This window comes from Muntiacus reevesi, chromosome 1, assembly GCF_963930625.1.
Source record: "Muntiacus reevesi chromosome 1, mMunRee1.1, whole genome shotgun sequence".
In the NCBI taxonomy this organism is placed as follows: Eukaryota; Metazoa; Chordata; class Mammalia; order Artiodactyla; family Cervidae; genus Muntiacus; species Muntiacus reevesi.
In genome coordinates this window covers 58,728,381-58,754,230 of record NC_089249.1, presented here as the reverse complement: position 1 = coordinate 58,754,230, position 25,850 = coordinate 58,728,381, and the positions used below count along the sequence as shown (strand labels likewise).

General features: G+C 57.1%; 1 protein-coding gene across 1 annotated transcript in view; it reads right to left on the bottom strand.

The window, feature by feature from the left end:
• LOC136170044 (collagen alpha-1(I) chain-like) overlaps nucleotides 1-23,674 on the bottom strand; it is a 31,827-nt gene extending 8,153 nt beyond the window's left edge. Inside the window, exons 1-14 of the mRNA XM_065938417.1 lie at nucleotides 23,256-23,674; nucleotides 19,621-19,901; nucleotides 17,395-17,445; nucleotides 17,204-17,275; nucleotides 16,884-17,051; nucleotides 15,755-15,954; nucleotides 15,591-15,664; nucleotides 14,481-14,493; nucleotides 13,986-14,304; nucleotides 8,772-8,899; nucleotides 8,158-8,419; nucleotides 6,865-6,939; nucleotides 6,546-6,749; nucleotides 3,530-3,664 (exon numbers count right to left, since the gene is read on the bottom strand). Of these exons, the coding sequence (XP_065794489.1) occupies nucleotides 3,530-3,664; nucleotides 6,546-6,749; nucleotides 6,865-6,939; nucleotides 8,158-8,419; nucleotides 8,772-8,899; nucleotides 13,986-14,304; nucleotides 14,481-14,493; nucleotides 15,591-15,664; nucleotides 15,755-15,954; nucleotides 16,884-17,051; nucleotides 17,204-17,275; nucleotides 17,395-17,445; nucleotides 19,621-19,901; nucleotides 23,256-23,674 (2,401 nt within the window). The remainder of the gene's footprint in view (nucleotides 1-3,529; nucleotides 3,665-6,545; nucleotides 6,750-6,864; nucleotides 6,940-8,157; nucleotides 8,420-8,771; nucleotides 8,900-13,985; nucleotides 14,305-14,480; nucleotides 14,494-15,590; nucleotides 15,665-15,754; nucleotides 15,955-16,883; nucleotides 17,052-17,203; nucleotides 17,276-17,394; nucleotides 17,446-19,620; nucleotides 19,902-23,255) is intronic.
• Nucleotides 23,675-25,850: the final 2,176 nt, after the last annotated feature.

Below are 25,850 nucleotides of genomic sequence, written 5' to 3'. Positions count from 1 at the left end.
CAACACATCTCACAGGCTGGCACCTGGACCATCACACTGGCCTTGGTGTCTGCCTTCGAGGGTCTTGGGCTCAGTCCAGGCACGGAGCCAAGGCAGGGGCTCCTGAGAAGGTGGGCTCAGGGCACCCGGGCTGCCAGCCTTGTGGGCCGGACCCCTCCCTGAAACAGCCCTGACCCGCGGTGCTGGCCCTCCCCAACGCGGGTGGGGAGTGAGAAGGAATACTCGGGCTGAAAGGGTCTGGGCTGGGGCCTTTCACAAGCAACCAGCCCCCCATCTGCGCCCCTCTCTGAGGAGACTGGCAGCCCCCCGCGCCCCCGCACTCGGTCAAGCACCCGGGGCCCGTGAGCGGGCTTAGTGCAGCCCCACGGTCCTGCCAAGGGTCTGTCTTCAATCGCTGCTTTCTGATTTCCCAGAGAGAGTAAGCCTGGCTTCTGCAGGAAACCCAGACCCAGTTTAAATCTGCCTTGAAAAAACTCTGCAGAAACAGTGCCCTTTTCCCCCAGTTCAGCCTTCCTGGGACCGCCCCCCGCCCCGCCCCCCAACGCAAGAAGCTGAGCAGAGGCCTGTTTGGGGGGTGTTGGGAGATGATGCAGGGTTTTCAGGCAGATGGGCGCGTTGCTGGCGCACAGACGGGCTGGGACCGCTAGGCCAACGTGGAGTGAAAGTGTGACCGTGGATACCTTGTCTCTCTTCTGGCCTTTCAGGAGAAGCCGCAGTCTCCCCACTTCCCCTGTGACGTCAGCTGGAAGTTTTCTTGCAGTTTCTTTATGCGGTAGATGAAGTTCCCTCCTATTACTATACTGCTAAGAATCATAAACATTCTTTTAAATCGTGAAGGAGTTTGAGTACACGCTTTTGTGCATCAATTGAAATCATACGATTTTTTAAAAAAAATTATTCTGTTAATGATATGAATCATTGATTTTGACTGTTAAACCAACCTTGCATCTTGGGAAAAAAAGCCTGCTTTGTCACAATTTGTTATCCTTTGTATATGTTGCTGGATTTGATTTGCTAAAATTGTGCTGAGGGTTTTGCGTGTATGTTCATGAGTGACCCTGGTCTGTAATGTTATTTCTTTCCGTTTTTGGTTGTGCCATTGGACATGTGGGATCTTAGTTCCCTGACCAGAGATCACATCCAGGCCCCCTGCATTGGGAGCTTACAGTCTTAACCACTGGATCGCCTGGGATGTCCCTGTCATTTTCTTATAAGGGGCTTGCCAAGTTCTGTTAGCATGATAATTCTAACTTGTTAAAATAAGTTTTTTTTGTTTTGTTTTGTTTTAAAGTATGAATGAGTGCAAGGGCTTCCCAGGAGGCTCAGTGGTAAAGAGTCCATCTGCCAATGCAAGGAGATGCAGGTTCAATCCTTGGTTTGGGAAGATCCCCTGGAGAAGGAAATGGCAACCCACTCTGGTATTTTTGCCTGGGAAATTTCATGGGCAGAGAATCTTGGCAGTCTACAGGGTTGCAAAGAGTTGGACACGACTTAGTGACTAAACAACAACAACAAGTGAGTGCAAAGCCAAGAACAGGTCAACAGACTGGTCTCGTGGCATTTCAGTGAGAGCAGAGTCAGATGACCCGCGTGGACGTTCCGCCCCGTGGTGGAGCTTAGCCAAGGCTTAGAGTGAATGAAAGAATGACTGCTGAATTGAGGGAGGAGGCCAAGGCAGTTGAGCTAACAGGACCTGGGAGACCTGGGAAGGTTATACACAAAGGGTCGGTGCATGAGCAACCTAGGGCTTTGAGGCCATGGGCCTTTACCCCGAGTCCACTGTCTCAGGGCTCATGAAATGGCAGAGACTTGGGGAGTGGGCCGTGTTGAAGAGAAATGATTCTGACACTTGGGAAACGTTGAGCCAGCAGGGAAGATTTTTTCCAAGACTACTGCAACAGGGAAGAGAGACTAGTCTGGAGTCTAAACGCAGCAGATGGCTGGGGACTTACAGCTAGGAAGGGGTGAGGGCACGCGTGGACGGAAACTCACTAAGAGACATTAAGCGTGGGGATTCCTGCGACAGCCGGGCTGCAGGCCCAGGACAGGGCCCAGAGGCGAGGCCTGCTGGGGAACGTGGCTCAAAGCAGCCTGTCCGGGGAGTCAGTCTTTGCAGGAGCCCTGTCCCCGCCGCAGAGACGGTAAACCGGGATGATGGGAAGCCTGGGCCGGGTGCCTGGGGAGCCACCCAGAGCAACGCCTGGGTGCAGGCCTGGGGCCCTGCAGGCTCCGGCTCCTGGGGCTGGAGCCGGGGGGCTCTGCTGAGATGCCCACAGTGGGTGCAGAGGCGCTTCTGCTTTTCCACGGTGGGTAACATTTCCTTTAGGCAGACCCAGCTGGCTGCACTTGTAAAGCTTTATTCAGCTTATTTTCAGTTATTGTATCTAACGTTATTGTATCTGAACACCGGAGTAGAGGTTTACACGTTCCTTTTCTAATTCAAATAGCACAGTCTTCTTATTTAGCACTTGAAGGGCCTTATTGGGGTTTTAGGTGGGCAGCAAGTCCCTCCAGGAACCTTCCTTTTCTGCCTCCGTTTTTATCTAGCTCCACTTTCCTCCTGGCCCAGTTTCCGTCCCCAGGCCGTGGACACATGTTCTCCTGGAGAAGGGAAGGGTGAGCCCAGAAGCTTCACTGGGCATCTGTGCCTGGGCTGCCGGAGGCCTTGCACGTTCCCTGTGCCCGGTCTGTCTGCTGGCACATGTCCTTCAGCTCCTGGCAGTCCCCTCGCATGCAAGTTCCCCTCTACCAGTTCTCCTTGGGATGGCCTGGGGCAAGTCACTCGTCTCTTAAGGAGGGGGTCCCCCTACTGAGGGATGGGAGGGGCTGGGAGGATTGGGGGAACCCAAGACCCAGGGCAGTGATGCCCAGCGAACCACCCAGACTCAGCCTGCAGGGGGCTGCATCTTGCAGACCCCCGTGTCCTCCCCTGCACTCAGCAGCTGGAGAGGTGGACTCAGATGGGAAGGTCCTCGTAGATTCCAGCAGAAGCCACTCGGGAGAATTCTAAGAGGGGAGTGCAGGGGTTTCCCTGATGGTCCACTGGCTGAGACTTTGAGCTCCCATTGCAGGGGGCCAGGTTCAATCCCGGGTCAGGGAACTAGATCCCACGTGCCACAACTAAGACTCAGCACAGCCAAATAAATAAACAAAACGTACTTTTAAAAAAGACGGAGCGGGGGTGGGAATTCCCTGGTGGTCCAGGGGTTAGGACTCCTTGCTTCCACTGCAGGGGGCAGAGGTTGCATCTCTGGTCAGGGGACTAAGATACCACATGCCTCGTGGTGTGGCCAGAATAACAATTAAATACAAGAGGGGAATTCAGCTTGAGTTTTGCGGTCCCGACCCTGTTTGTATGGGTAGCGAGAGGGGCTGGCCCCTCCAAGCCAGTCCTGGGGGTCAGGCTCAGAGTCTCAGGAACCTGGGGAGGTTAGTGCTGCTGTGGTGGGGTCGTGGGAACGGCTTCAGGGGTCTGAGGCTGTGAGAATGGTGGGGAGGCCCCTGCTCCTCGGGGCCCGGTCCCGCTCACCGAGGGCCTCGCTCGGGGCCGCCTCTGCTGGGACTGGGCCCTGGGGAGGGCCCTGCTGTGACCTCCCGTTCCGGGACGGGAGCCCTGTCTGCCTCTTAGCCACCGCCCCCCCAAACCCCCGGGCGGAGTGAGGCCCTGGATGTGAGATTGGGCCTTGAGTGCCAACAGCAGGCTCAGGGCTCTGTCCACCGCAGAGAGCCTCTGGGGGCATGTGGGGACCCTGGGAACTCAGCCTGCTCTCCGAGGACCTGTCAGGGGGCTGAGAGGTGTACCCTAGAGAAGAGAGTAGGATGGAGTGGGTCAAACGGAGGAAGTAGGGTCAGCTCAGGGGTGAACTGTGGTCCTCGAAGTCTGCGGCGCCAATACCGGGGACGTGGTTAGAAGTGTAGACTCTCAGGGCCCACTGAATCTGGCTTTTGGAATCCGGAGAGTCCAGTGGGGCCACTGTCTGGGAGGTAAGCGGTCCTCCCTCCAGGCACACTTGGAGTCTGCGATCCCTGGGCTAAAGGGTAAGCTGGTGACTCTCTACAGATGTTAAATGAACATGTACCTATGATTGTATTTACTTGGTCAGTTTGTGAGGGGATCAGATGTTCTGCCAATGAGCTGTGTCTGACTGTTTGTGACCCCTTGGACTGCAGCACACCAGGCTTCCCTGCCTTCTTCTGTCTCCCGGAGTTTGCTCAGATTCATGTCCACTGAGTCAGTGATGCTATCTAACCATCAGTAAGATGTTACAAAATCAATTCAGAGGAACAGCCGAGAGCAGACACATGTAAGCAATCCGGAAGGCAGAATTGAATTTGCTAATAGATGCAAAGCTCGCTGCTTCCCCAGGGTAGGGGATCCAGTGTCCCTCCACCTTGTGAAATTCATTCGCATCTTTATGGATGAGAACCTTTGTTTTACTGTCAGTTTTCTACAACTTACAGAGTTGTGGACTTGCCCGAAGGCCAGGAAAGATACAGACCCTTATGGGATCCGCTGATGTGTTAGAATATGCTGAGTTATCTCTTGAAAGGGTGTCTAGTGACTCCCCCTTCCCTTCTTTCCTCCCCCCACCCTTCGCCCACCCACCTGCCCCCAGTTTACCTTCATGCCTACTTTCTGACTGTAGATCTGCGCCTCTGAGCCTCTGGCTCCTTGTGTGTAAAATGGGCAGACATCCCCTTGACCTGGGGATTAACCCAGATCCCGGGGCAGCCTTTGGCACAGTGCGTCTGGCCCCTGGTGGGGGCTCTGAGCCTGTGGGATGAGCGGGTGGGTGGGCTGAGCAGAGGCGGTGGTCCCTGGGGCCGGCACAGCCTCTCTCTCTCTCTCTCTCTCTCTCACACACACACACACACACACAGTGCTGCACCTGCCGGTCTGGTCTGCGGAGGAAGAGGGGTGAAGTCCCTGCCTCCCCACTGAAGAGGTGGCCCCCTGTCAGCAGGACGTTTTGGGTAACACCTTGGCCCGACAGTGCTCAAGGCTCCGCTCCGTAGCTTGAGAGAAGAGGTGTAGATGGGAGGGGTGGGTGTTACAGATGCGGCTGAGTTTTCCGTGGTCAGAGGGAGAAAGGGGAGGAGACGGCAGAATGATGCTGTTAATAAGGCACTTATGTCCCCAGCGGCAGAGGCGTGAGCCCTGCCCAACTCGCCCGGGGCCCCAGCAACGTCCACGCTTCCTGCTCTGTCCCGCCTCCCGTCTTCTGCTCTGAACTCTCTTTGATCAGCGGAAACTGGGGACAAACTCGGGAGGCTGTGCTCAGGGCTGGCGTTTGGGGAACTGACTAACGCTGCTTCTGACTCACTCTTGGCCTTGGGCGAGCCCCTGCCCTTCTCTGAGCTGCCAGTTAAGCGGGCTGGGCCCAGACATTCCAGCTTTAAAAATGTTGAAATCCACAGCAGCTTTTCTCGAAACAGTCTTTGGTAGAAATCCTGTATGTAGCAATGATACAATAAAAGCATTTAAAATTTTTCTTATCAGGTGGTGAAAAATTTCCTTTATGAGGATGGGGAAAATGCCATGGTGAACCAGTTGGGGCAGAGATGAGACACCCACCCCGCCCACCCCCCAGCTCATCCCAAGTGCAAGAAAAGATGGGTGGGTCTTAAGTTCTGATGAACACAAGCATCATGGGACTTAGACATGACCTTCTGTGGGCTCCCTGTGGTTCTCTGTGTATTGTGAGCAAGACACCACTGTCCTTGGTTCCTGACCATCTCTTCAAGGCTTTTGGGTAGTGATGTATTAGTTCCCCTGGTTCCTATAATAAATGGCCACAAATCGGGTGGACTAAAAACAAACAAAAAAAAATTCATTCTCTCACAGTTCTGGAAGCCGTAAGTCCAAATTCAAGGTGTCAAGAGGTGTCATACTCCTTCCAAAAGTTTTAGGGAAGAATCCTCCTTGCCTCTCCCAGCTTCTGGTGACGGCCAGCCGCCTTGGCTTGTGGCAGAATGCCTCCAGCCCCTGCCTCCGTCTTCCCTCCGTGTGCCCGTGTCCAGGCTTCCTTCTTCTTACTAGGACACCAGTCATGGTGGATTAAGAACTCATCCCTGGTGGCTCAGACGGTAAAGACTCCGCCTGCCAATGCAGGAGGCCTGGGTTCGATCCCAGTGTCAGGAAGATCCCCTAGAGAAGGGAATGGCAACCCACTCCAGTGTTCTTGCATGGAGAATCCCATGGAAAGAGAAACCTGGCGGGCTGCAGTCCATGGGGTCGCCAAGAGCAGGACACGACTGAGCGACTGACACTTTCACTTCACCAGTCGGGGAGGACCTCATCTTAGCTTGATTACATCTGCAACGACCATATTTCCAAAGACCATCACCATGTTTGCAGGTTCCCAGTGGAACTGGATCTTGGAAGGATGCCATGCAACACAGCGTTAAGTGAACAGCCTGGAAATACAGAGCCCCTTTGTCCTCCGGAGTAAAGCCAGGCATGCTCACTGCCCCCTCCAGCCCCCAGGAAAGACTCAGCTTCCCTGAGGCCGGGGCTCCGCTCCTAGAACACAACCACGGAGCACGCAGGTGCCAGCTGGCCCTCTGTGGGGCTCGGAACTTGGGGAACTGGCCCACGACGATGTTGACGCTTGGCTCCTGCTGCTGCCGTGAGTCGTAGGCCATCCTTTGTTTCTGATCCAGGCATTTTGTGTCTTTGCCGGCATCCATGGAACCGTGGCGGCTCCCACTTGTGAGCTTGTAGGGGACATCTCCAACCGTCTCAGTTCCTGATGCGGTGGAACCTCTGACTGAGCGAATGACTCCACGTAACACAGAGGAGGGGAGTGTGCAGACGCTGTGGTGAGAATCTAGGAAGAAAGCAGAGGATGCCCTGGTGCAGACCTGCCCAGGAGGGTCTGCGGGACCAGATGACCAAGGAGAAATCCCGGTAGCTGAGCAGCGGGCGATGCAGAGGCCCTGCTGGGGGACCCCAAGTCTCAGTCAAGCTCCCACTCTCACTAGTGCCCTGTGTGGGTAGATGGGGTGGGGTGGGGGCAGGGAGGGGAGGTGGTAAGCCTGAAAAGGCACTACAGTCATACTTCCGGGTGGGTGTGGGTGTGGGGTGAACCCCCAAAGTCTGGAGGACCCGGGAAGAGCTGGCCTCTGCTTACATGTGACCTGGCTCCGAGGAGCTGTTTTGCTGCAGGGTGCGCCCAATACCTCTCCCCTCCCTCCACCTTTGGGACCTCCAGAGCTCCATGATTTGGACCTAATAGCTTCTGTCTGATCCCGCTGTTTTGGGTTTTGAGCAAAAAAATCTCCTGGGGGCAGGAATGAGGGCTGCTGTGGCACCAGCCCTTTCCCCAAGCCTCCCACTCACTTCCTTACTGATCCTATACAGCTGCTGAGCCTGTCCTAGACCAGTTATTGGGTATGAAACACTTTGACAGACATTTAATGCAGAAGATGAAAAACCAATGCCAGGAGGAGGCATGGCTAAGTGCAAAGAGCCAGGGCCTCACAGCGGAAGCTGTGGGTTCTCATTCTGCCTCGGTTGCCTCATCTTTGAAATGGGAATGAAATGAGTGCCTGACTCATGTCCAGGTCAGCAAGATGTAGACCGTGGCCACTCAGGGGCCTTCTACTCCTAGGATGGTGGTGAGGAGGACATCAATTAATCAAGCCAAAGCAACTTGTACTCAAGCTTCCCATCCCCCACAACTCTCAAGACCTGAAGATCATTCCCCTTCCCTCCCATCCCCCTGCCCCCAGGCAGCGGGCTCATGGGGACAGGCAGACAGTGTCCAGCTCCTGGAGGAGACATGGGAGAAGGTGAGTCCATCATGGGGGAAGGGGGTGTCTGTGCCCAGGGGCCTCTGCCAAGCCCTGCTCCCCGAGGGCCCAGGACCATATCCCCGGGCGCTGCGAGGGGGTAGGGATGGATGACGGAACCAGGAGACCCCGGCTGTGGGCTTTTCAGGGTTGAGACGACAGCCCCTGAATCTGGGGGGCTGACCTGAGGTCTCTGGGATGCTGCGTCTGGGCTTTCTCTGAGGCAGGGCTTGAACCTGGCCCCTCGGCAGTGAAAGCGCAGAGTCTGAACCACTGGACCACCAGGAAAGTTGCTTTACTTCATTTTCTTTAAAAGCTGACCTTGGTGTTTCTGGGGTGGGCTCGTCTATTTGCGTCCTGCACCCCGTCTCTGCTTAGAAACCTCCATCTCGTCCTCCAGGACTGGCCGCTTCTGGCAGGTGCCCGCAGCCTCTGTGCCTCCAGCTGTGGCCTCATCGTGGCCACTGGGCTGGAGCAGGTCAAGAAGGGGGCAGAGACTGACCAGCGAGGCCCGCCAGGCCCCTGGCGCAGGGTCCTCGCCCTGGCTTCCGTGGCGGGTGGGCTGCGGGGGTGACTGTGGCCCCCGGCCCTGCCTGCTTCCCACATCTGCTTCCTGCCGGGCCGCCTACAGGAACCCCGCCCCCCGGGCGCCCCAGGACAGGTGCGGACACGCTCCCCTGGCCGACCCTGCCGCAGGGGCTCAGGGCCTTTGTGGGCCGCCCCGAGGGAAGCCCGGAAGCAGAAACATCCCGCCTGCCTGTCCCCCGCTCATGGAATTCTCACCATGTGACTCTCCCTGTGCAGTTTGTAACCTACAGTAAGCGCTCAGGAAACAGATTTTCTGAATGTGATGACCTGGTCCGGGGCCCATCTGTCTTCCAGAGCCTGATGGTCGCCTGGCGAGAGGTCACTTTGTCTGACTTTTTTCTCCATCCCCAGCCCCAGGCCAGCCCCAGTGCTGAGGACATGAAGCAAACAGGGCCAGTAACGGAGCAGATGAGTGGCCGGGGCCTCCCTGAGATGGGCCCCTGGCTTTCTTGGGGGCTGGGGGAGCTCTCGGCCTCCTGGAACTGGCCGCGGGGTTCTGGCCCTGGCCTCCTTCCATCTGAAAGTGGAGTTGGGCATCCCCCAGGGGGGGCCCTGGGCCTCCAAAGTGGGGAGAGGTTCTGAAACCCATAGACACTGACAAATCCCATCTGACCTCAGCCTCCAAGCCACGTGGCTGCCGGAAGGGACATATAATTTAAAAAAGGTTTCTCTTGTTAAATGGAAACTTCTGCAGGCGCCGAGAAATAAATGACGCTAATGAAATCCAGAAGCCCAGCATGTTTGATCTGCTGCTGTTCTGGGAAGATGCAGGAGGAGCTCTGGACCAGGGAACAGCGCATACCCCAAAGGCGGGCCTGCAGGGCAGCGGGCTGTGAGAGGCTATCATGAGGTGGCCAGTCAGCGCCTGGGCCCGCGGTCCATGTATCCTCTGTGGTCCTCCTGGGCTAGGAAGCCAGAGCTGTGGATCTGGATCTATGGACTTCTTAGAACAGGCAGCATCCACCCGCCGGCCCCTAGGCAGCCCCCTGACACCGACCCAGACAGGCCAGGAGGAGACGATGCCCAGGGCTCCAGTATCGTGGGCAGAGAAACACGCTCGTCCTCCTGGGGTGTCTGAGGAATGGCTCTCAGGCCGGAGGGCCTCCTTCCTGTTTCAAGTCGACAACATCACAGGTGATAACACGTGTGTGTGTGAGGGATGCTGACAGGGGAAGCGTGGTACCTCTGGGGAGAATGTTGTTTAGTTGCTAAGTTATGTCCGAATCTTTGGACCAGGGACTGCAGCATGGACTGCTCCCAAGCTCCTCACCATCTCCCAGAGTTTGCCCAAGTTCAGGTCCTTTGAATCAGTGATCCTACCCAAGCGTCTCATCCTCTGCCGCCTCCTTCTCCTTTTGCCTTCGATCTTTCCTAGCATCAGGGTCTTTCCCAAAGAGTCAGCTCTTTGAATCAGGTGACCCAAGTATTAGAGCTTCAGCTTCAGCATTAGTCCTTCCAATGAGTACTCAGGAGAGACTGTAAATGTCTACAATCTTGTTGGAGGCCTGTTTGGTTGTCTGTTTTAGGAAGTGAGCTGACTCAATAATTCCATGTCTGGAAACCCACGCTAAGGAAATATTCTGAAACTTAGGGAAAGCTTCACCCTGTTCATCAGAGGAGAAGACAGGCGCCATGTCAAAGCCCAGCAAAATGAATCATGAGGTGACTACACATCCCTTCTCTGGAACATGACGCACCCATTAGAATCCGGTTTATGGTATTTAAAGACATGGAAAAGTGCTTATGCGATCATAGTAAATTAAAACCCACTCAGATTCAAAATATTGTATGGGACGTCACTGAGGGTGTGCAAGCAATGCAGAGACGGAGAAAAGGCCTCAGAGTAGCACGTCCTGTTGCTCTCCGTGGTGGGCTTTGGGTCCTGACAAGGAGGGAAGTTGCTGCTCTCGCTAGTTTTCCAAATTAGCATGTTCCCATCGTCTGGTAAGTAATGTGTATTATTCTTGGACTTCCCTAGTGGCCCAGTGGTTAAGCATCTGTGCTTTCACTGCAGGGGGTGCTAGTTTGGTTCTTGGTCAGGGAACTAAGATTCCACAAGCCCTGCGTTGCGTGCATGCTTTGTGGCAAAAAAAAAAAAAGAGAGAGAGAGAATGAAATGGGTATTACTTTGATTGTGGGAGACCACATACATGCAGTTACTCAGTGGACCAGGAGCAGCGACACCACTCATTAAAGAAGCACCTGTTTTGCGTCATAACCAAAGTAACTGTGAAGCAGGTCGTCTACTGCGGTCTCCTGGCAAAGCGCCGCACTGCGGATGGAGATGGTCACAGCTAAACATCTGAGAACTATCTCCCCATCGCTCACATGCTCAGTATCTGCTGCTGTCTCTGGCACTCCAAGACTCTGCTTCCTCTCCTCCTCCCTACATCTCCCACCCCCTGGTCCGAGCCCCTTCTGGGCTTCCCCCGCTGGGTCCACTCCGCTCAAATCAAGCCAACCTCTCCGGCTTCTGTCTGTCAGTCCATTTCACAGATTCTGCTGCCGAAGGAAGCTCAGAGGTCTGGGTGGGGGAGATGAGCAGTTTGCAAACAATTGTAATGGTTGTGTTTATTTTGCCCTGACACCCTGGTCACAAGGAATCATTAAAAAAAAAAAAAAATTAACATAACACTCTGACCCCTTCAAAACCAGCCTTTACAGCAAGTGTCTTCTGGGGCCCTCGTCTCAGGTCTGATGCTCAGACTTCCTGGCTTTGACCCTGCTTTGATCCCAGTCCTTCCTTTCCTCACTTCTTCAGATTTCCAACACGTGTTATTCCTCCTGCCCTCTCTCCCCGCCATGCCCCAGCTCTCCTTAGCTAGATGTGCCCATTTTCCTTCTGGCTTTCAGATGAAAAAACATCCCCTCCCACACCGAGGGAGGAAGCCCTCCCCGCCCCTCCCCATCCTCGTGGAGTCATCAGCTGCATTTCCCTCCAGGGTTCGAGGTGAGAAGGAAGTGACTTTCATGTAACTAAGCCATTCAGCCGTGGGCTTATTCCCCAGGCCACCAGGGGATCCAAGCTCACAGCATGGGTTTGGTTGCTCTTTGGCCCTTCCGCGTGGGGCGAGGTGTCAGGCAAACAGTAGCTGCTCAGGAAACATCTGCAGGAGGAGCCCTGGGAACACTCTGAAAATGAGTTTGCAGCCACTGATGGATGGATGAGGAGACACCCAACGGTGGTGATTCAAGCAGGGTGCCCTTTGAGGGGTCCTTGGTTCTTGTAGATGAGTGAGTGGCAGTCCTGGTCAAGGGATCCTGGCTCCAGAAGGAGCCACTCAGCTTGCAGGGCCTCAGTTTGCCTTTCTGTGAAATGGGCACAATGACCCCTGCCTCTGCACAGCCTTCCTCCCAAGTGTCTCCTTTATGCTCACACCACTGACGCATTCATACTGCTCCTGACACTGTGCGTGGATATGTGTGGCAGGATTTCCCCACACCAGGCAATTACGTGACACCCCCTGGGCATCCTATAGTTTAAATTGATTCTGACACTACGTGGAGATGGCGTTAGACCCCACAGGTCAAGGGCTCAGCCTCATGAGACCACCCCTCACCTTCAGATGCTGATTACTAGCAGTCAGTCCCCAGGTTACAGCCCACGACATGTGTCTGACTTGGCTGCAAATCTATAAATCAGAGGCTGCTGTGACCTCCTCCCCCTTGGATTTCATGGTCTGCTAGAACAGCTCCCGTAGCTCAGGGGAACGCAGTGACCACGTCGTGAGCAGGGATGGCAGAGGATCCACATGGACAGGCAGGAGAAGAGATATGCAGGGCGGGGTCTGTGAGCTTCTGTCCCCTCGGAGTTGGGCTGCACCACACCCTTGGTATCTGGATGTGTTTGCCCACCTGGAAGCTCCTCAGAGCCCCCACTGTCGAAATTTTCTGGGGGCTTCCTCACGTGGACTTCCTCACGTGAGTGTTGGCAATGATGAACTCCACTGGCCACAACATGCCTGAGGGATCTTAGTTCCCTGAACAGGGATCCAGCCTTCAACTGGGGCCTGAGCCTTAACCACTGGGCTGCCAGTGAAGTCCCTGCCACAGTGTCTTGATACCTATAGCTTTGTCGTAAGCTTTGAGATGAGGAAGTGGGAATCTTCTGACTTTGTTCTTCTTTTTCTCGATTATTTGGCTTTTCAGGGACCCTTGCTTTTTCATATGAATTTTGGGATCAGTGTCTGCAAAACAGGCAGTTAGTCTGGAGAAGGTGGAGGTCCTTTATCTGGCAGGCAGTGGCAATCCACAGGGGAGTTCTGAGCTGGTGAGTGCCAAGGGACGATTTGGGTTTTGGGAAGACTGACCTCAGCGTGGGGAAGGGGTTTGAGGCGGTGGGTTAGGTCCGAGAAGACGCAGGGAGAGCAGACAGGGACGGGGGTGGGCTGAGGGGGGGGGGGAGGGTCGCCTCTCCAGCAGTCAGCCCCCACTGCCCAGCCCTGCCCCTGGGTTCTGGCCTCCTGCTCTTCTCAGCACCGGTTCTTGGTGGGGGAGAGGCCTGGGGAGGGGGCTGGGCTGGGCGCTGGGACCCCGGGATTCAACTCTGCCCCTGTCTCCGCCCCACCATAGCCTGCCGTGAACAATTTCCCAGGCCCCACCCTCCCCCATCTTTAAACAGAGGCACCAGTAGAACTGAACGGCCTTGGGGATCCGTGAAGGCCCACACTCCATCTTGCAGACGGGAACAATGAGACCTCGTGTGGCTCACGCCCACGACTCCTGCTTTTTGCAGCTTTGGCTCTTGCGGGTTGGTCACTGAGCCCTCTCCCTGGGCCTTGAGAACAAACCATCTGCAAGCACATGGCCCATCAGACGGAGAACTAAGGCATTAGCACGACCATGCCAGACGTTTGCCCAGGAAGAGAAAATTGCCAAGCGCTTTATTCTTCCAGGAGCTTCCTGAAAACCCATTTATCTGAACTCTGGGCAAATTCCTCATCCTGAAGTGGCTGCTGGCTCCCCAGGAAGTGCTCAGAAGGCTGCCCCCTTGCTGTGTCTGCTCGGCCCGATCCAGGATGGCAGGAATGGGGGCCCCACCCAGCCAGTCTCTCCTCGAACCCGGACCCCAACCCTGTGGCTCAGACCTGCCTTGACCTCCCCTTTCCAGGACGCTCCTGAGACTCCATCTGGGGTGTTCCTGCTTACAATGCAGACATCGCTGGATGGGGAGGTCATTGGGTGGCCCCGAATGTGGGATGGGGACCCTCACACATTCTTGGACCCCAGAGACAGTTGGACGGCATCACTGACTCAATGGACATGAGTCTGAATAAACTCCGGGAGTTGGTGATGGACAGGGAGGCCTGGCGTGCTGCAGGCAAAGAGTCTGAGCAACTGAACTGAACTGAACTATGTCTTCTTTATGGCACTTCTTGGTCTGACTTTTTAAATACTTTAGTAGATTTTATTTTTTATTTATTTTTTTTGGAGGCCGGGCCATGTGACTTGTGGGACTTCAGCTTCCCAAGTGGGGATTGACCCTGGCCTTCTCCGGGAGAGTGTGGAGTCCTAACCGCTGACCGCCGGGGAATCCCCAGATTTTACATTTTAGAGCAGTTTTGGGTTCACAGCAAAACTGAGTGGGAAGAGATCTCCTGTACACTCGCTGCCCCACACGGGCACAGCCTCCCCATCATCAACACCCCCAGAGCAGGGCTCACAGGAGGGGCTGCCTCTGAGGGTGGCTGAGAGAAGGTGGGTAAAGGAGATGACCACTCGGATGCCACCACTGGGCAAATGCCAACAGGACCCCTCTCCCCGGGAAGCTGGTGGCTCTGCCTTGGGGGCCTGGCCTGCAGGGTTGGGGTAGCAGAGGTGGGGATCACAGAGGCTCTGCTGAAGCCGGATGGAGGTGATGGCGCAGGGGGAGAAGACCGCCCCGGCAGAGGGACCGCCCATGTGAAGGCCTGGGGAGGGACCCTGCAGCCGGGCACCCGGGTGGGGCGAAGGAGCGGAAACACCCACGCGCTTTGCAGCCCAGAGAAGGGTTTAGGTTCTAACTCAGGACGGGGGAAGCGGCCACAGGGTGTTTAAGCTGAGAGCACAGACTCTTACCTACAGTTTAAAATTGAGGTTGGAGAGGGAGATGCTCTGACCTTGGGTGGGGCGCTGGGAGGCGAGAGGAGGCAGGAGAAGGGTTCAGGAGGCGGCTCTCAGGGGTACGGGGGCTCAGCGCCGTCTCCAGGGTGGACCAGGTGGGTTATGGACGCTGGTCTCAGATGCTCCCTGGCACCCCACCAGCACCTGTGCCTTGAAGGGGGTGTTCGCTTGGGTGGCACTGGGGCAGAGGGTGCTGTGGCCATTCTCACCCCCAACAGACTGCGCCGCCGACTACCATGCGTAGCCAGACAGAGCTTGCCTTTGACACTGAGTCTCACTCAAGCTCAGGCTTCCCAGCGGCTTCAGCGGTAAAGAATCTGCCTGCCAATGCAGGAGACATGGGTTTGATCCCTGGGTCGGGAAGATTCCCCTGGAGAAGGAAATGGCAACCCACTCCAGTATGCTTGCCTGGGAAAGCCCATGGACAGAGGAGCCTGGCGGGCTATAGCCCACATGATTGCAAAGAGTTGGACACAGCTCAGCAACTGAGCACACACACTCACTCAGTGAAGTACTCTGTAAATATTAGCTTCTTTAATCCCCGAGGTCAGCCTAAGAGGTAGGACCTTCCCCTTGTCTTACAGGCATGGGCATGGAGGCGAAGGCAGGTGGATGGAAAGTGGCCAGGCCGGGATTTGAGTCTGTTTGCCTGGGAAACCCCACGGGCAGAGGAGCCTGGTGGGCTACAGTCCATGGGGCCGCAAAAGAGTTGGACATGACTCAGCGATTAAACAACTGGGGGCAAAATGCCTGCTAAGCATCGTTTCCCCTGCCTTCCTGACCCTTCTTGTCACCTTTTTTTTTTTTTTCCCATCTGTACATTGAACGGGTGGGACTAGAGGTTCATTTTCACTTCTAAGGACCCCCAGACACTTGCAGATGTCCCTGAGGGCAGAGTTGGGGGTCTCTGCCGGTGTTGGCTCCTGTTTGTCTGCACTGGAGGGCTCCCTGTAAGAAGGAGGATTGGGAGCTGTGTTTGAACCCTTGGAAAGAGGATGAGGATCTTCTGCTTGGAGGAAGGACCTGATGGGGACGCTGAGGTCCAAGCCAAACTGTCCTCTGAGTAGTCTCCACGGGGGGCTGGGGCTTGGCTTCTGGACACCCACCTGGGGGGGGGATCCCAGGGGTCTCTGCCACTCGCCAGGGGCACAGCCACGTTCCCTTCCCCTTGGGCCCTTGTCTACCGGAGAGCACAGAGAGCGGTGACGTGGAGAGTGACTCCGGGAGGGGGCGCTCGCCCCCCGCCCCCGGCCTCGGCGGCCCTCCCCACCTGCTGTCGCGGGTCCCCCTCGCTGCTGGGCCCCACCCGCCGCCCGCCGCCCCGGCTGGTGCTGTGCTTCCTCTGTCGGCCGAGAGGTGGCAGCAGAGACCCACGGATCCCATCTTGAGTGGCCCTGTGGCCGGGTGACCCAGGAACTGACCGCCCATCCCGGCTTGGGGCGGGGGCGTAGAGGGGGAGCTCCTCAGGACCTGGGCCTGGCATGGGGGCACCATCCAGGATAGGAGTGGATGATGAAATCCCAGGTTTGGGCCTCTTGGGGGTAGAGCTGGGCACCCACGTGCACCATCTCAGCAATGCCCCAGGGAGGCCCAGGGTGAGTGAGTCTAGGGGAGGCATCCTGCCAGCCCAGAGGTCCAGAAAGGCACCCCAGGCGCTTGGACACGGTCCCATGGGTGGGAGGCTCCTGTGGGGACAGCCACTCCTGTGGGGCGCACGGGAGGCCCAGCGCGGCCCCAGCTTAGCCGGCAGCCTCCGGTGGAGGGCTGCCCCCGCCAGCCCAAGGGCGCCAAAGAGTGGGTCTTACATTCAGGGTGTGGGCTTCCCAGGGCCTTCCAGTGGTAAAGAATCCACCTGCCAATGCAGGAGACCCTAGTTCGATCCCTGGGTCGGGAAGATCCCCTGGAGAAGGGCATGGCAACCCACTCCAGTATTCTCGCCTGGGACATCCCACGGATGAGGAGCCTGTCGCAAAGAGTCGGACACGACTGAGCAACCAAAGCACCCGCACACTCAGGTCCAGGAGGTCACGTGGGGATGCCCGGTTTGACCTGAGCGTGAGGGCCTCTTGTGCAGAAATGGTTACATTTAAAGACGGCGACAGCAGAGCATGAAGCAGTCTGGCCCTTCTGAGCACTGGGACCTGCGTGAATGCCCAGGCTGCCCACCCGGAAGCCAGCCTGCTCGCACCCCTGCCTCGGAAGGCGCAGAGCCCCCGCCCACCAAGCCCTCAGCCGCTGCCCTCTGAATGCTCCCAGCGCCCCTGATGCGGGAGACGGGGAAAGACCATTTTAGAGATGAGGGAACAAGTCCAGGGAACCCCACATCCCGACTCCTGCCTTCAGGTCCCCAGGAGGACTCCATGGATAGGGCCAGGAAAGCTCCGGCACTCAGTACTCACCAGACACTGACGAGGAGGTGCGGTGATGTTGCTGTTTGCCACAGAACTCGTCCCCATCGCAGGGAGCGGGGTCCCCGGGGTCTGGCGGACAGTTACTGGGGTCCTCGGCTCCGGCCAAGCCGGGGCGTGCGATGGGCGCTTTAGCCAGCAGGGGGCGCTGCTGCCACACTGACGCACGGAGAGCTTCAGACCCAGACTTCTGGCTGCAGCCCTGGGCAGGCAGTGGTGGTGGTGGGGGGTGGCCCTGAGAGCCCCGGCCTCCCCCGGGGCCCCCACCTCCCTGGGCCTCAACGTGTCCTTGGAGGCGTCGAGTCACTCACCTGTGGTTTCCACGGGCCCCGTGTTCCGGGTGAGACCGCAGAATGAACTGGGGGTGCTGGTGAGTGTCAGCCCTGGCGGTGGCCGTGCGTGCGGGGGTCAGGCAGTGGGGTGTTTGTTCAGGAGCAGCATCGGTCCCTCCTTGTCCCACTCCCAGCCAGGCTGGACACCCCTCCTGCCCACCCTCACCCACCCGCCGCCTTCCCACTATTCGCAGGGGTGGAGCTGGGGCAGGCGCTGGCCACTGGGCGCGGGTGGACGGAGGCTGCTGCCCCGTAAGGACCCTGTGTGGGTGTCCTGGGGCTGCGTGTGGGGTGGGTTTAAACAATAGAAAAGGGGCTTCCCTCGTAGCTCAGTTGGTAAATCATCTGCCTGCCGTGCGGGAGACCTGGGTTCGACTCCTAGGTGGAGAAGATCCCCTGGAGAAAGGAAATGGCAAACCCCTCCAGTACTCTGGCCTGGGGAATCCTATAGACGAGGAACCTGAAGGGCTACAGTCCACGATATTGCAAGAATCGAACATGACTTAACAACTAAACCACCACCACCAAACAGCAGAAATTCGTTCTTTCAGGATCTGGAGGTCAGAAGTCCAGAATTAAGGTGCCTCGGGGTCCCACCCCCCCTCCAGGCTCCCAGGGAGGGTCCATCCTGCCTCTTGCAGCACCTGTGGCCCAGGGTTCTCCTTGGCTTGTGGCTGCATCTCCTCGTCTCTGCCTCCGTCTTCACACGCCCCTCCTCTGCGTCATCTTCTCCTACGAGGACACTTGTCATGGGATTCATATCCCACCAGATAAGCCAAGATGCAAACACTTTCCAAATAACGTCATGGTCATAGGTTCCTGCCAGAGTCCTTGGACAACAAGGAGATCCAACCAGTCCATCCTAAAGGAAATCAGTCCTGAATATCCATTGGAAAGACTGATGCTGAAGCTGGAGCTCCAATACCTTGGCCACCTGATGCTAAGAGCAGACTCATTGGAAAAGGCTCTGATGCTGGGAAAGATTGAGGGCAGGAGGAGAAGGGGGTGACAGAAGATGAAATGGTTGGAAGGCATCACTGACTCACTGGACATGCGTTTGAGCAAACTCCAGGAGATAGTGAAGGATAGGGAAGTCTGGAGTGCTGCAGTCCACGGGTTATCAAAGAGTCAGACCTGACTTATCAAGCATTTTCCACATAAGGTCACAGTTCTGGGCTTTAGGATGTGGACACCCTACCTGCTTCCCCAACCAGACCTCAACCCACTGCAATCCCCACACCAGTCAGGGCGGAGGACCCTGGCCAGCCCCGGGCTCCATCCTCTTGGGTCCCACCTGGCCCCAGGTGTGGGGGCCTCTGTCCATCACCCCATCAGCACCGGCAGCTTCCCAGCCCAGCCTGTTCTCTGGAGCCCCTCCCCACTCCCCAGGCTCTGGGGCCCTTCCCCAGCCCAGACCTGGAGCAGCACTGGCAGCACAAGGCCTGCTTAGGGGACCCATAGACAGAGTAGTCCTATTCTCCCCTCGGCCTGTCTGGATTCAAAGGGAAGAGAAAGCACATTGAACCAAGAAATCAGGGCGGGCTTCCTGTAAGAAGCTGCATTTTGGTTGAAATTAGGAAGATAAAAGGGATTAGGAAATGGAAGTAAAGTGGGAGGAGAAGAGGAAAGGAACTCAAGGAAGAGGCAGAAGTGTGGACGGAGGCTCGGAGGGGCACTCCCTTCCTCATGTCGGGGTTGTGGGTGTGCTGGTCATGGGTCTCCCTGCCCAGAGCCTGGGAGCCCCGCTCAGCACAGGGGCTCAGCTCTCGGGAGCCCAGTGCCCAGGCTGGGTCCAGAGTGGGAGTTGTAGGAATGCTCAGTTACGTCGCCCCAGGCATCCCAGCGGTGCTGAGTGGGCAGGCGGGGTAAGCTGTGCAGTGCGTGGTCTCTTGTTAAAACCATGCCCACCTCTCCCTTCCTACAGCAGGCAGGGAGGGCTGCCCGGGAAGGACCACCAAGATGAGATGATGGTGAACCTTACCTTTCTTGGGATACTTTTCTTCAGTGTTAAGGTTTTTGTTTTTTACAATGTTATTTTTATTATTCCATAAATCAATACAATTATTCCCAGTTTTGAAAACAACCAAAGCCTTGTGTGAGATGGTTCCACTTCTGATTCTCGAAGACCCGGGAGGGTCTGTGCATGTATCCTGCTGCCCCAGTCTACCTGGCTTGTCCCCACCAGGTGTGTTTTCTGAGATGTGGGGGCTGCTGGACACAGGCCTGTCCCCAGAGCAGGAGGAGAGACAGCAGGTGCCCAGGACAACGCAGCTTGGTTGCCAGGTAACGGTGGTCACCATAGCAACACTGTCTCCTTGGAGGGAGCAGAAGCCTCAGCACCCCCACCTGCAGATGAGGGAAGGGGAAGGCAGCGGTAGGGGCTCTCCCCTGACCACCTGGCAGCCGTCTCCTGGGGCTTTGCTTTGCCAAGCTCTTCCTTCCTCTGGGCGGGGGCTTTGGAATGAGCCGCAGCCTGCATGGTGGTGAGGGGCCCATGTGGTCCAGGGGCTGGGCCGGGGATCGGCCCCCTCCCTCCTCCACCACCTCCCTTGTGCCCCTGCCCTGCGCCCCGGTTTCCCCATCCGCCAGTGGTGACAGCTGCCTTCCTTCCTCGTTCACAGGGTCTGCCCCGTCAAGGCCTGCACTTGGCTGGGTACCCCCCTGGCCTGGCATGGTGCTAGGCATACAGAGACGGTGGGGTGAGTCATGAGGGTGTTATGGAAGCTGGAGGGGCCAAGAGGCAGGAGAGGTGGGGAGAGAGCCACTTTTGCCACTCGAGCTGGGTGACCTCAGACCGTCTCTTGACTCCTTTGGGCCTCAGTTTCCCCGTGGGATGGGTACAAGTTTTCTATGCCTGCCTTCTTGAGACAGCAAAGAGATGGTCTGTGACCCTGGGTAGGGGGGCGACGTAGGTGGCATGGCTTACTCCCAGGAACTGAGGACCGGCTCCTCTCCCGCCCCCTGTTCTGCGGGGCTCCCTCCTCTCCTGTATTCAGCTTCTCCTCCGCCAGCTTTGTTTCTGAGGAGTTAATTCCACGACTTTCTGTCCGCGTGTCCCCTGGACTGTGTCTCAGGACCAGGTGGCTGCACCCTGACAGCTTGCCCACTCCCTGCCCGCCGTGCTGCGTGACCTGGGACCAGGCCCTTGGCCTCTCTGTGCCTCTGACTCTGGTGTCGGGTGGGGGTGGTCAGAGCTCACTCCCGGAGGACAGCGGGCAGGAGAGGGGCGCCCGGCCTAGCCAGCACTGGGCACACTGGAGACAAAATGAGCAGCTCTGTCTGGGGTCGGCCCCCATCACCCCGTCACCCCTCGGGGCTTCCCTGGCGGCTCAGAGGTAAAGAATCTGCCTGCAGCGCAGGAGCTGCAGGAGACGCGGGTTCGATCCCTGGGTCGGGAACCTCCCCTGGAGGAGAATTCCTGCCTGGAGAATCCCATGGACAGGGGCTCCTGGGGGGCTACAGTCCACAGGATCACAGAGTCAGATGCCACTGAAGCGACTTAGCACGCACACAGACACCCTTCACTCTCACAGACTGTTTCCTCATCTGCGGCCCAAGGGGAAACTAGCCTCCTGCTCACGAGATCACAGGACGGTGGGATCAGCTGAGCCCGGTGCTGGCACGTGGGGAACCCTCAGTGGAGCCAGTGACCTCCGTGGGTGTCAGCACCCTGGCCCCTGTCCGGCCCCCACTGCCCTGCCCGCTGGGTTAACTCTCCGTCCTCCACCTGCCGGCTCTGGCTCATCCAGGGTTCCTGCACATCGACGGCACGATGGGTCTGGGGGGTCTGGCCGCCCCCATCCCCTCTTGGATGGCCGATCCTGGTGGCTCTTCCCCGGGTCCAGCTCCCTCTAGTGGACGGGCATGTGGGAAGCGGCCAGGTTCCCCACTCCCATCAGTTGCCATGGAAACCTCCTAGCAACCACTCAAACAGGCCCCCACCCACCCCCCAGCACAGCGCCCTGTCATGCGGCCAGCCAGGGTCGCTTGGGCAGCCAAGGGTCCCTGGCTGATGACAGAAAGCCCTGGGGCCGCCTGGCAGGTCCTCCGTTCACTCCGTTTGAGCCTCCTCCCCGCCGCAGCGTTGGGGGCTGTGGGAACCTCCGTTTTGGCAGGATGGGCCCACTTGACCCCTGCCTGACCCCTGCGTGGGTGGGGGTCAAGCCTGCTTCCTGCCGTTTGGCATTTATTGGGTGTCATGAGGCTTGTGGGTGAGGACCTGAGTCTTGAGAAACAGATTCCCTCCCGGGACCCACACTTCCTCCCCAGGACAGGGTCCTGACCCCCTGGGGTCCACCCCAGGGCCCAACCCCTCCCCATCCCCCACCCTGGCTCCATCCCCCATCCTGGCTCCATCCCCCACCCTGGCTCCATCTCCGCGGACCTTTCCGTTTGGTGTCCCGAGGAAGTGGCACCTCTGTACACACACACACACTCACACACACACACACACACACACACAGCCCACAGAAATACGACCTCACACTGACGCCTAGAGATGCACACACACAGACACGCAGACAGACGTAAGCTCACAGACACACACACACACTACAGATTTACGCAGACACACATTCCCACGGTCCCCTCTCCCTGTCGGGAATCCCACTGAATTCCAACATTTAAAGGGACTCGTGGGCGGGCTGCCTGAAGGGCATCAGCCCAGCGGAGTCCCCACTCCTCGGGAACCATAGGGAAAGACCCTCCCTTGCCCCCCTTCCCCACGTCCTCACCTCACTCCCCCGTGGGAGCCCCCCCGCTGGTCCTGGCTGCTCCCTCTGTGCCCAGGGACTCAAGCCCCATGCTTGCTCTCTGCCCCCGGGGTTGCACTCGCGGTGGGCGCGCATCTGGCCTGCCCTCCTTCCCGTGGGCCCGAGGGAGCAGGCAGCTGGGGGCTCGGGCTGAGGGGCTGAGAGGAGCCGCGAGAGGCCTCGGACGCCGGGTCAGTGGCTAGGCCAGGAAGCTTTGCCTTAGTGGGGAGCTATCTCTGAGCCTCTCCGGGCCCCTGGGGCAAGGGGCCAGTGCGGCAACCTGGGGGGCTGGCCCCAGGTGGGCTGCAAGGACGGGGCTCCCCTCACTGTCCTTTAAAGGGCCGGATCCCAGCGCCGTAACGTCAGTTGTCGGCCGTGTACAGCTGCCGACCCCTCCTCACAGCTGCACCCATGAGCCTGGGGTGACCATGTGTGTGTGTGTGTGTGTGTGTGCGCGCACGCACACACACCCGCACATGCCTCGTTTGTGCATCTGGGCTGTGAGCGTGTGTGAAGGAGTCTGTGTCTCAGTGTGGTGTGTGCATGTGAGCACACGTGTGCATACCTGGTGTGCGTGTGCGCACGTATGCATGAGCATGCATGCGTGTGGAGCGTGGCGGCAGGGTCAGAGGTGGGAGGAGATGCAGCGGTCTGAGGCCCGTGAGAACAGGAAGTGACCGTGTGGACCGGGCCTCCGGGGAAACACGACCTCCTTGACCTCAGTTGAGCCTTGGTGGTTCCTGTCCTGGTTTTTATCCCCTCCAGGGGAGTGTGTGGAGGGTGGAATATTCTGGAACCAGAGGTCAGAGCCTTCCCTGCTCATTCTTTTCTTCTCCTATTTTTTGGCCCAGGGGAGAGGGTAGGTGAGGTGAAGGCTTTGGGGGTGGTCTGAGTGTGTCCTTGTGGCCGATAGTTTCGGAAAGTGGGGTGCGTGCGCCCTTGGCATGGAGTGCCCACCTGCTCCTGCACTTGGGGACAGGCCAGGCTCCCTGCTTGGCGTTTGGCGGCCTTGGGGAGACCCCTCCGTCCACGTCCAGCCCAGCTCCCACTGTTTCTTCAGCCCTGAACTCGCTGTTCTCCGCGCCTGGACTGCCTTCTGCACCCTCCCATCAGTGAACGCACTGGCCGACTTGTGGGGGGGTGGTGGGGGTGAGCTCAGAGCCCTGGGGGTCGCAGACTTGTGCTGCCATGGGAGGCTGGAGGTGTGAGGGCCTCCAAGTCTTCAGGAGAGAGCGGCCCCCTGCCCTTCGCAGCGTGGACCTCGGAGGCTGGGCACGTACCACAGCCGCCAGCCCGGGCCGGGTCCCAGGGGCTTTTCCCAGGCTGGCCTCGGGGAGGCAGGGTCAGAGAGGCCCTCAGACGCTCCAGGCTGCGCGACGTCACCCCCGGTGGCCCCGGGAAGTCCCAAGAGTGTGCTGAGATGCTCCGCTGGGTCTTCACTCCGGGACGTTAGAGAGGTGGCCTTTATGCAGGAAAGTGACGCCGACGGGCCCCCTTGGGAAGCGGGCCCCAGAGCCTCCACTCCCGGCGGCGAGTCCCCACGTGGCCCTCGTCCCCCGACGCTGTCTTTAGCGCCGCGGCCTCGGTGCAGGGCTGCCGGCGCTGTTATGACCACCGCGGCGATGCCTCTTGTCGCGGTTCTGAGTCTCAGAACCACTGTTTCTGCGGTCCCCGTTGCATTGATCAGTGCCGCTTTCATTATTATTCCTCTTTGGCGTTCACCCCCCGGCTTCGTGCCGACTTCCCAGAGAGAGGAGAGCTCAGCTGGGGCGCTTTGCCCCCAGGGGACCCTTGGCAGTGTCTGGAGACATTCTGGGTGTCCGAGTCGGATAGGGGGCTCTGGGCACTATCATATGGGGGCTGGGAAAGCGGCCAGATGCCCTGTGATGCATCGGGCAGCCCCCAACAGGGAACCGTCTAGAGCAGAGTGGAGATGGGGTGTTGGCTTACTGGCGAGGCTGGGCCAGGCTCCCCAGTCCTTTCTGGACATCTTGGCTGAACGTCTGGGTTGCCGCTTAGCTTTGCCACTTCCTGCTGTGCTCTGATGGTTCATTTCATGTGTCAATGCGCCTCAGCCCTGGGAGGCCCGGTGGCCGATAGACTCTGTTTCTGGGCGTGTCCAGAGGAGGTTAAGATTTGAAGCAGTGGGCTGAGTAGAGGTGGTGGCCTCGCCAGAGTGGCTGGCAGAGGACGGGCAGATCCGCTCTGCTGGACACCCACCTTCTGCCCTTGGACATGGCATCGCTGGCTCTCAGCCCCTGGGCCTGGGCCTCCAGCTTGCAAACCCAGGGTCCTCCCATCTGCGTGAGCGCACAGGCCAGTTCCTCACAATATGTTCTAGATCACCTTAGTCGTGTCTGACTCTTTGTGACCCCATGGACTGCAGCCTGCCAGGCTCCTCTGTCCATGGGATGCTCCAGGGAAGAAGACTGGAGTGGGTTGCCATTTCCTCCTCCAGGGGATCTTCCCGACCCAGGGGCCTCTTCCATCTCCTGCATTGGAGGAGTGCCACCTTGGAAGCACTAAATCAGCCACACATATCCACGTATATGAGTTAATGTACAATATTTGTTATTCTCTTTCTGACTTACTTCTCTCTGTATGACAGTTTCTAGGTTCATCCACGTCTCTGCAAATGGTACAGTTTCATTCCTTTTTATGGCTGAGTAATAGTCCATCATATGTTTAAGAAACAATGGTTAGAAACTGACATGGAACAACAGACTGGTTCAAAATTGGGAAAGGTGTATGCTAAGGCTGTATATTTTTACATGCTTATTTAACTTGTATGCAGAGTACATCATGTGAAATGCTGGGCTGGATGAAGCACAGCTAGAATCAAGATTGCTGGAAGAAATATCAACATCCTCAGATATGCAGATGATACCACTTTAATGGCAGAAAGTGAAGAGGAACTTAAGAGTCTCTTGGTGAGGGTGAAAGAAAAGAGTAAAGGCTGAATTAAGACTCACCATTCAAAAAAACGATGATCATGGCATCTGGTCCCATCACTTCATAGCAAGTAGATGGACAAAAAGTGGAAACAGTGACAGATTTTATTTTCTTGGGGTCCAAAATCACTGCAGCTGGCAACTACAGCCACAAAATTAAAAGATGCTTGCTCCTTGGAAGGAAAGCTATGACAAACCTAGACAGCATATTAAAAAGCAGAGACATCACTTTGCTGACAAAGGTCTGTATCGTCAAAGCTATGGGTTTTCCAGTGGTCATGTATGGATGTGAGAGTTGGACCATCAAGAAGTTCAGTTCAGTTCATTTGCTCAGTCGTGCCCAACTCTTTGCGACCCCATGAACCGCAGCACGCCAGGCCTCCCTGTCCATCACCAACTCTCAGAGTTCACCCAAACCGATGTTCATTGAGTCAGTGATGCCATCCAATCATCTCATCCTCTGTCATCCCCTTCTCCTCTTGCCCTCAATCCCTCCCAGCATCAGGGTCTTTTCCAATGAGTCAGCTCTTCGAATCAGGTGGCCAAAGTATTGGAGTTTCAGTTTCAACATCAGTCCTTCCAATGAACACCCAGGACTGATCTTTAGGATGGACTGGTTGGATCTCCTTGTAGTCCAAGGGACTCTCAAGAGCCTTCTCCAACACCACACTTCAAAAGCATCAATTCCTCAGTGCTCAGCTTTCTTCACAGTCCAACTGTCACACCCATACATGACCACTGGAAAAACCATAGCCTTGACTAGATGAACCTTTGTTCGCAAAGTCATGTCTCTGCTTTTTAATATGCTGTCTAGGTTGGTCATAACTTTCCTTCCAAGGAGAAAGCATCTTTTAATTTCATGGCTTCAATCACCATCTGCAGTGATTTTGGAGCCCAGAAAAATAAAGTCAGCCACTGTTTCCA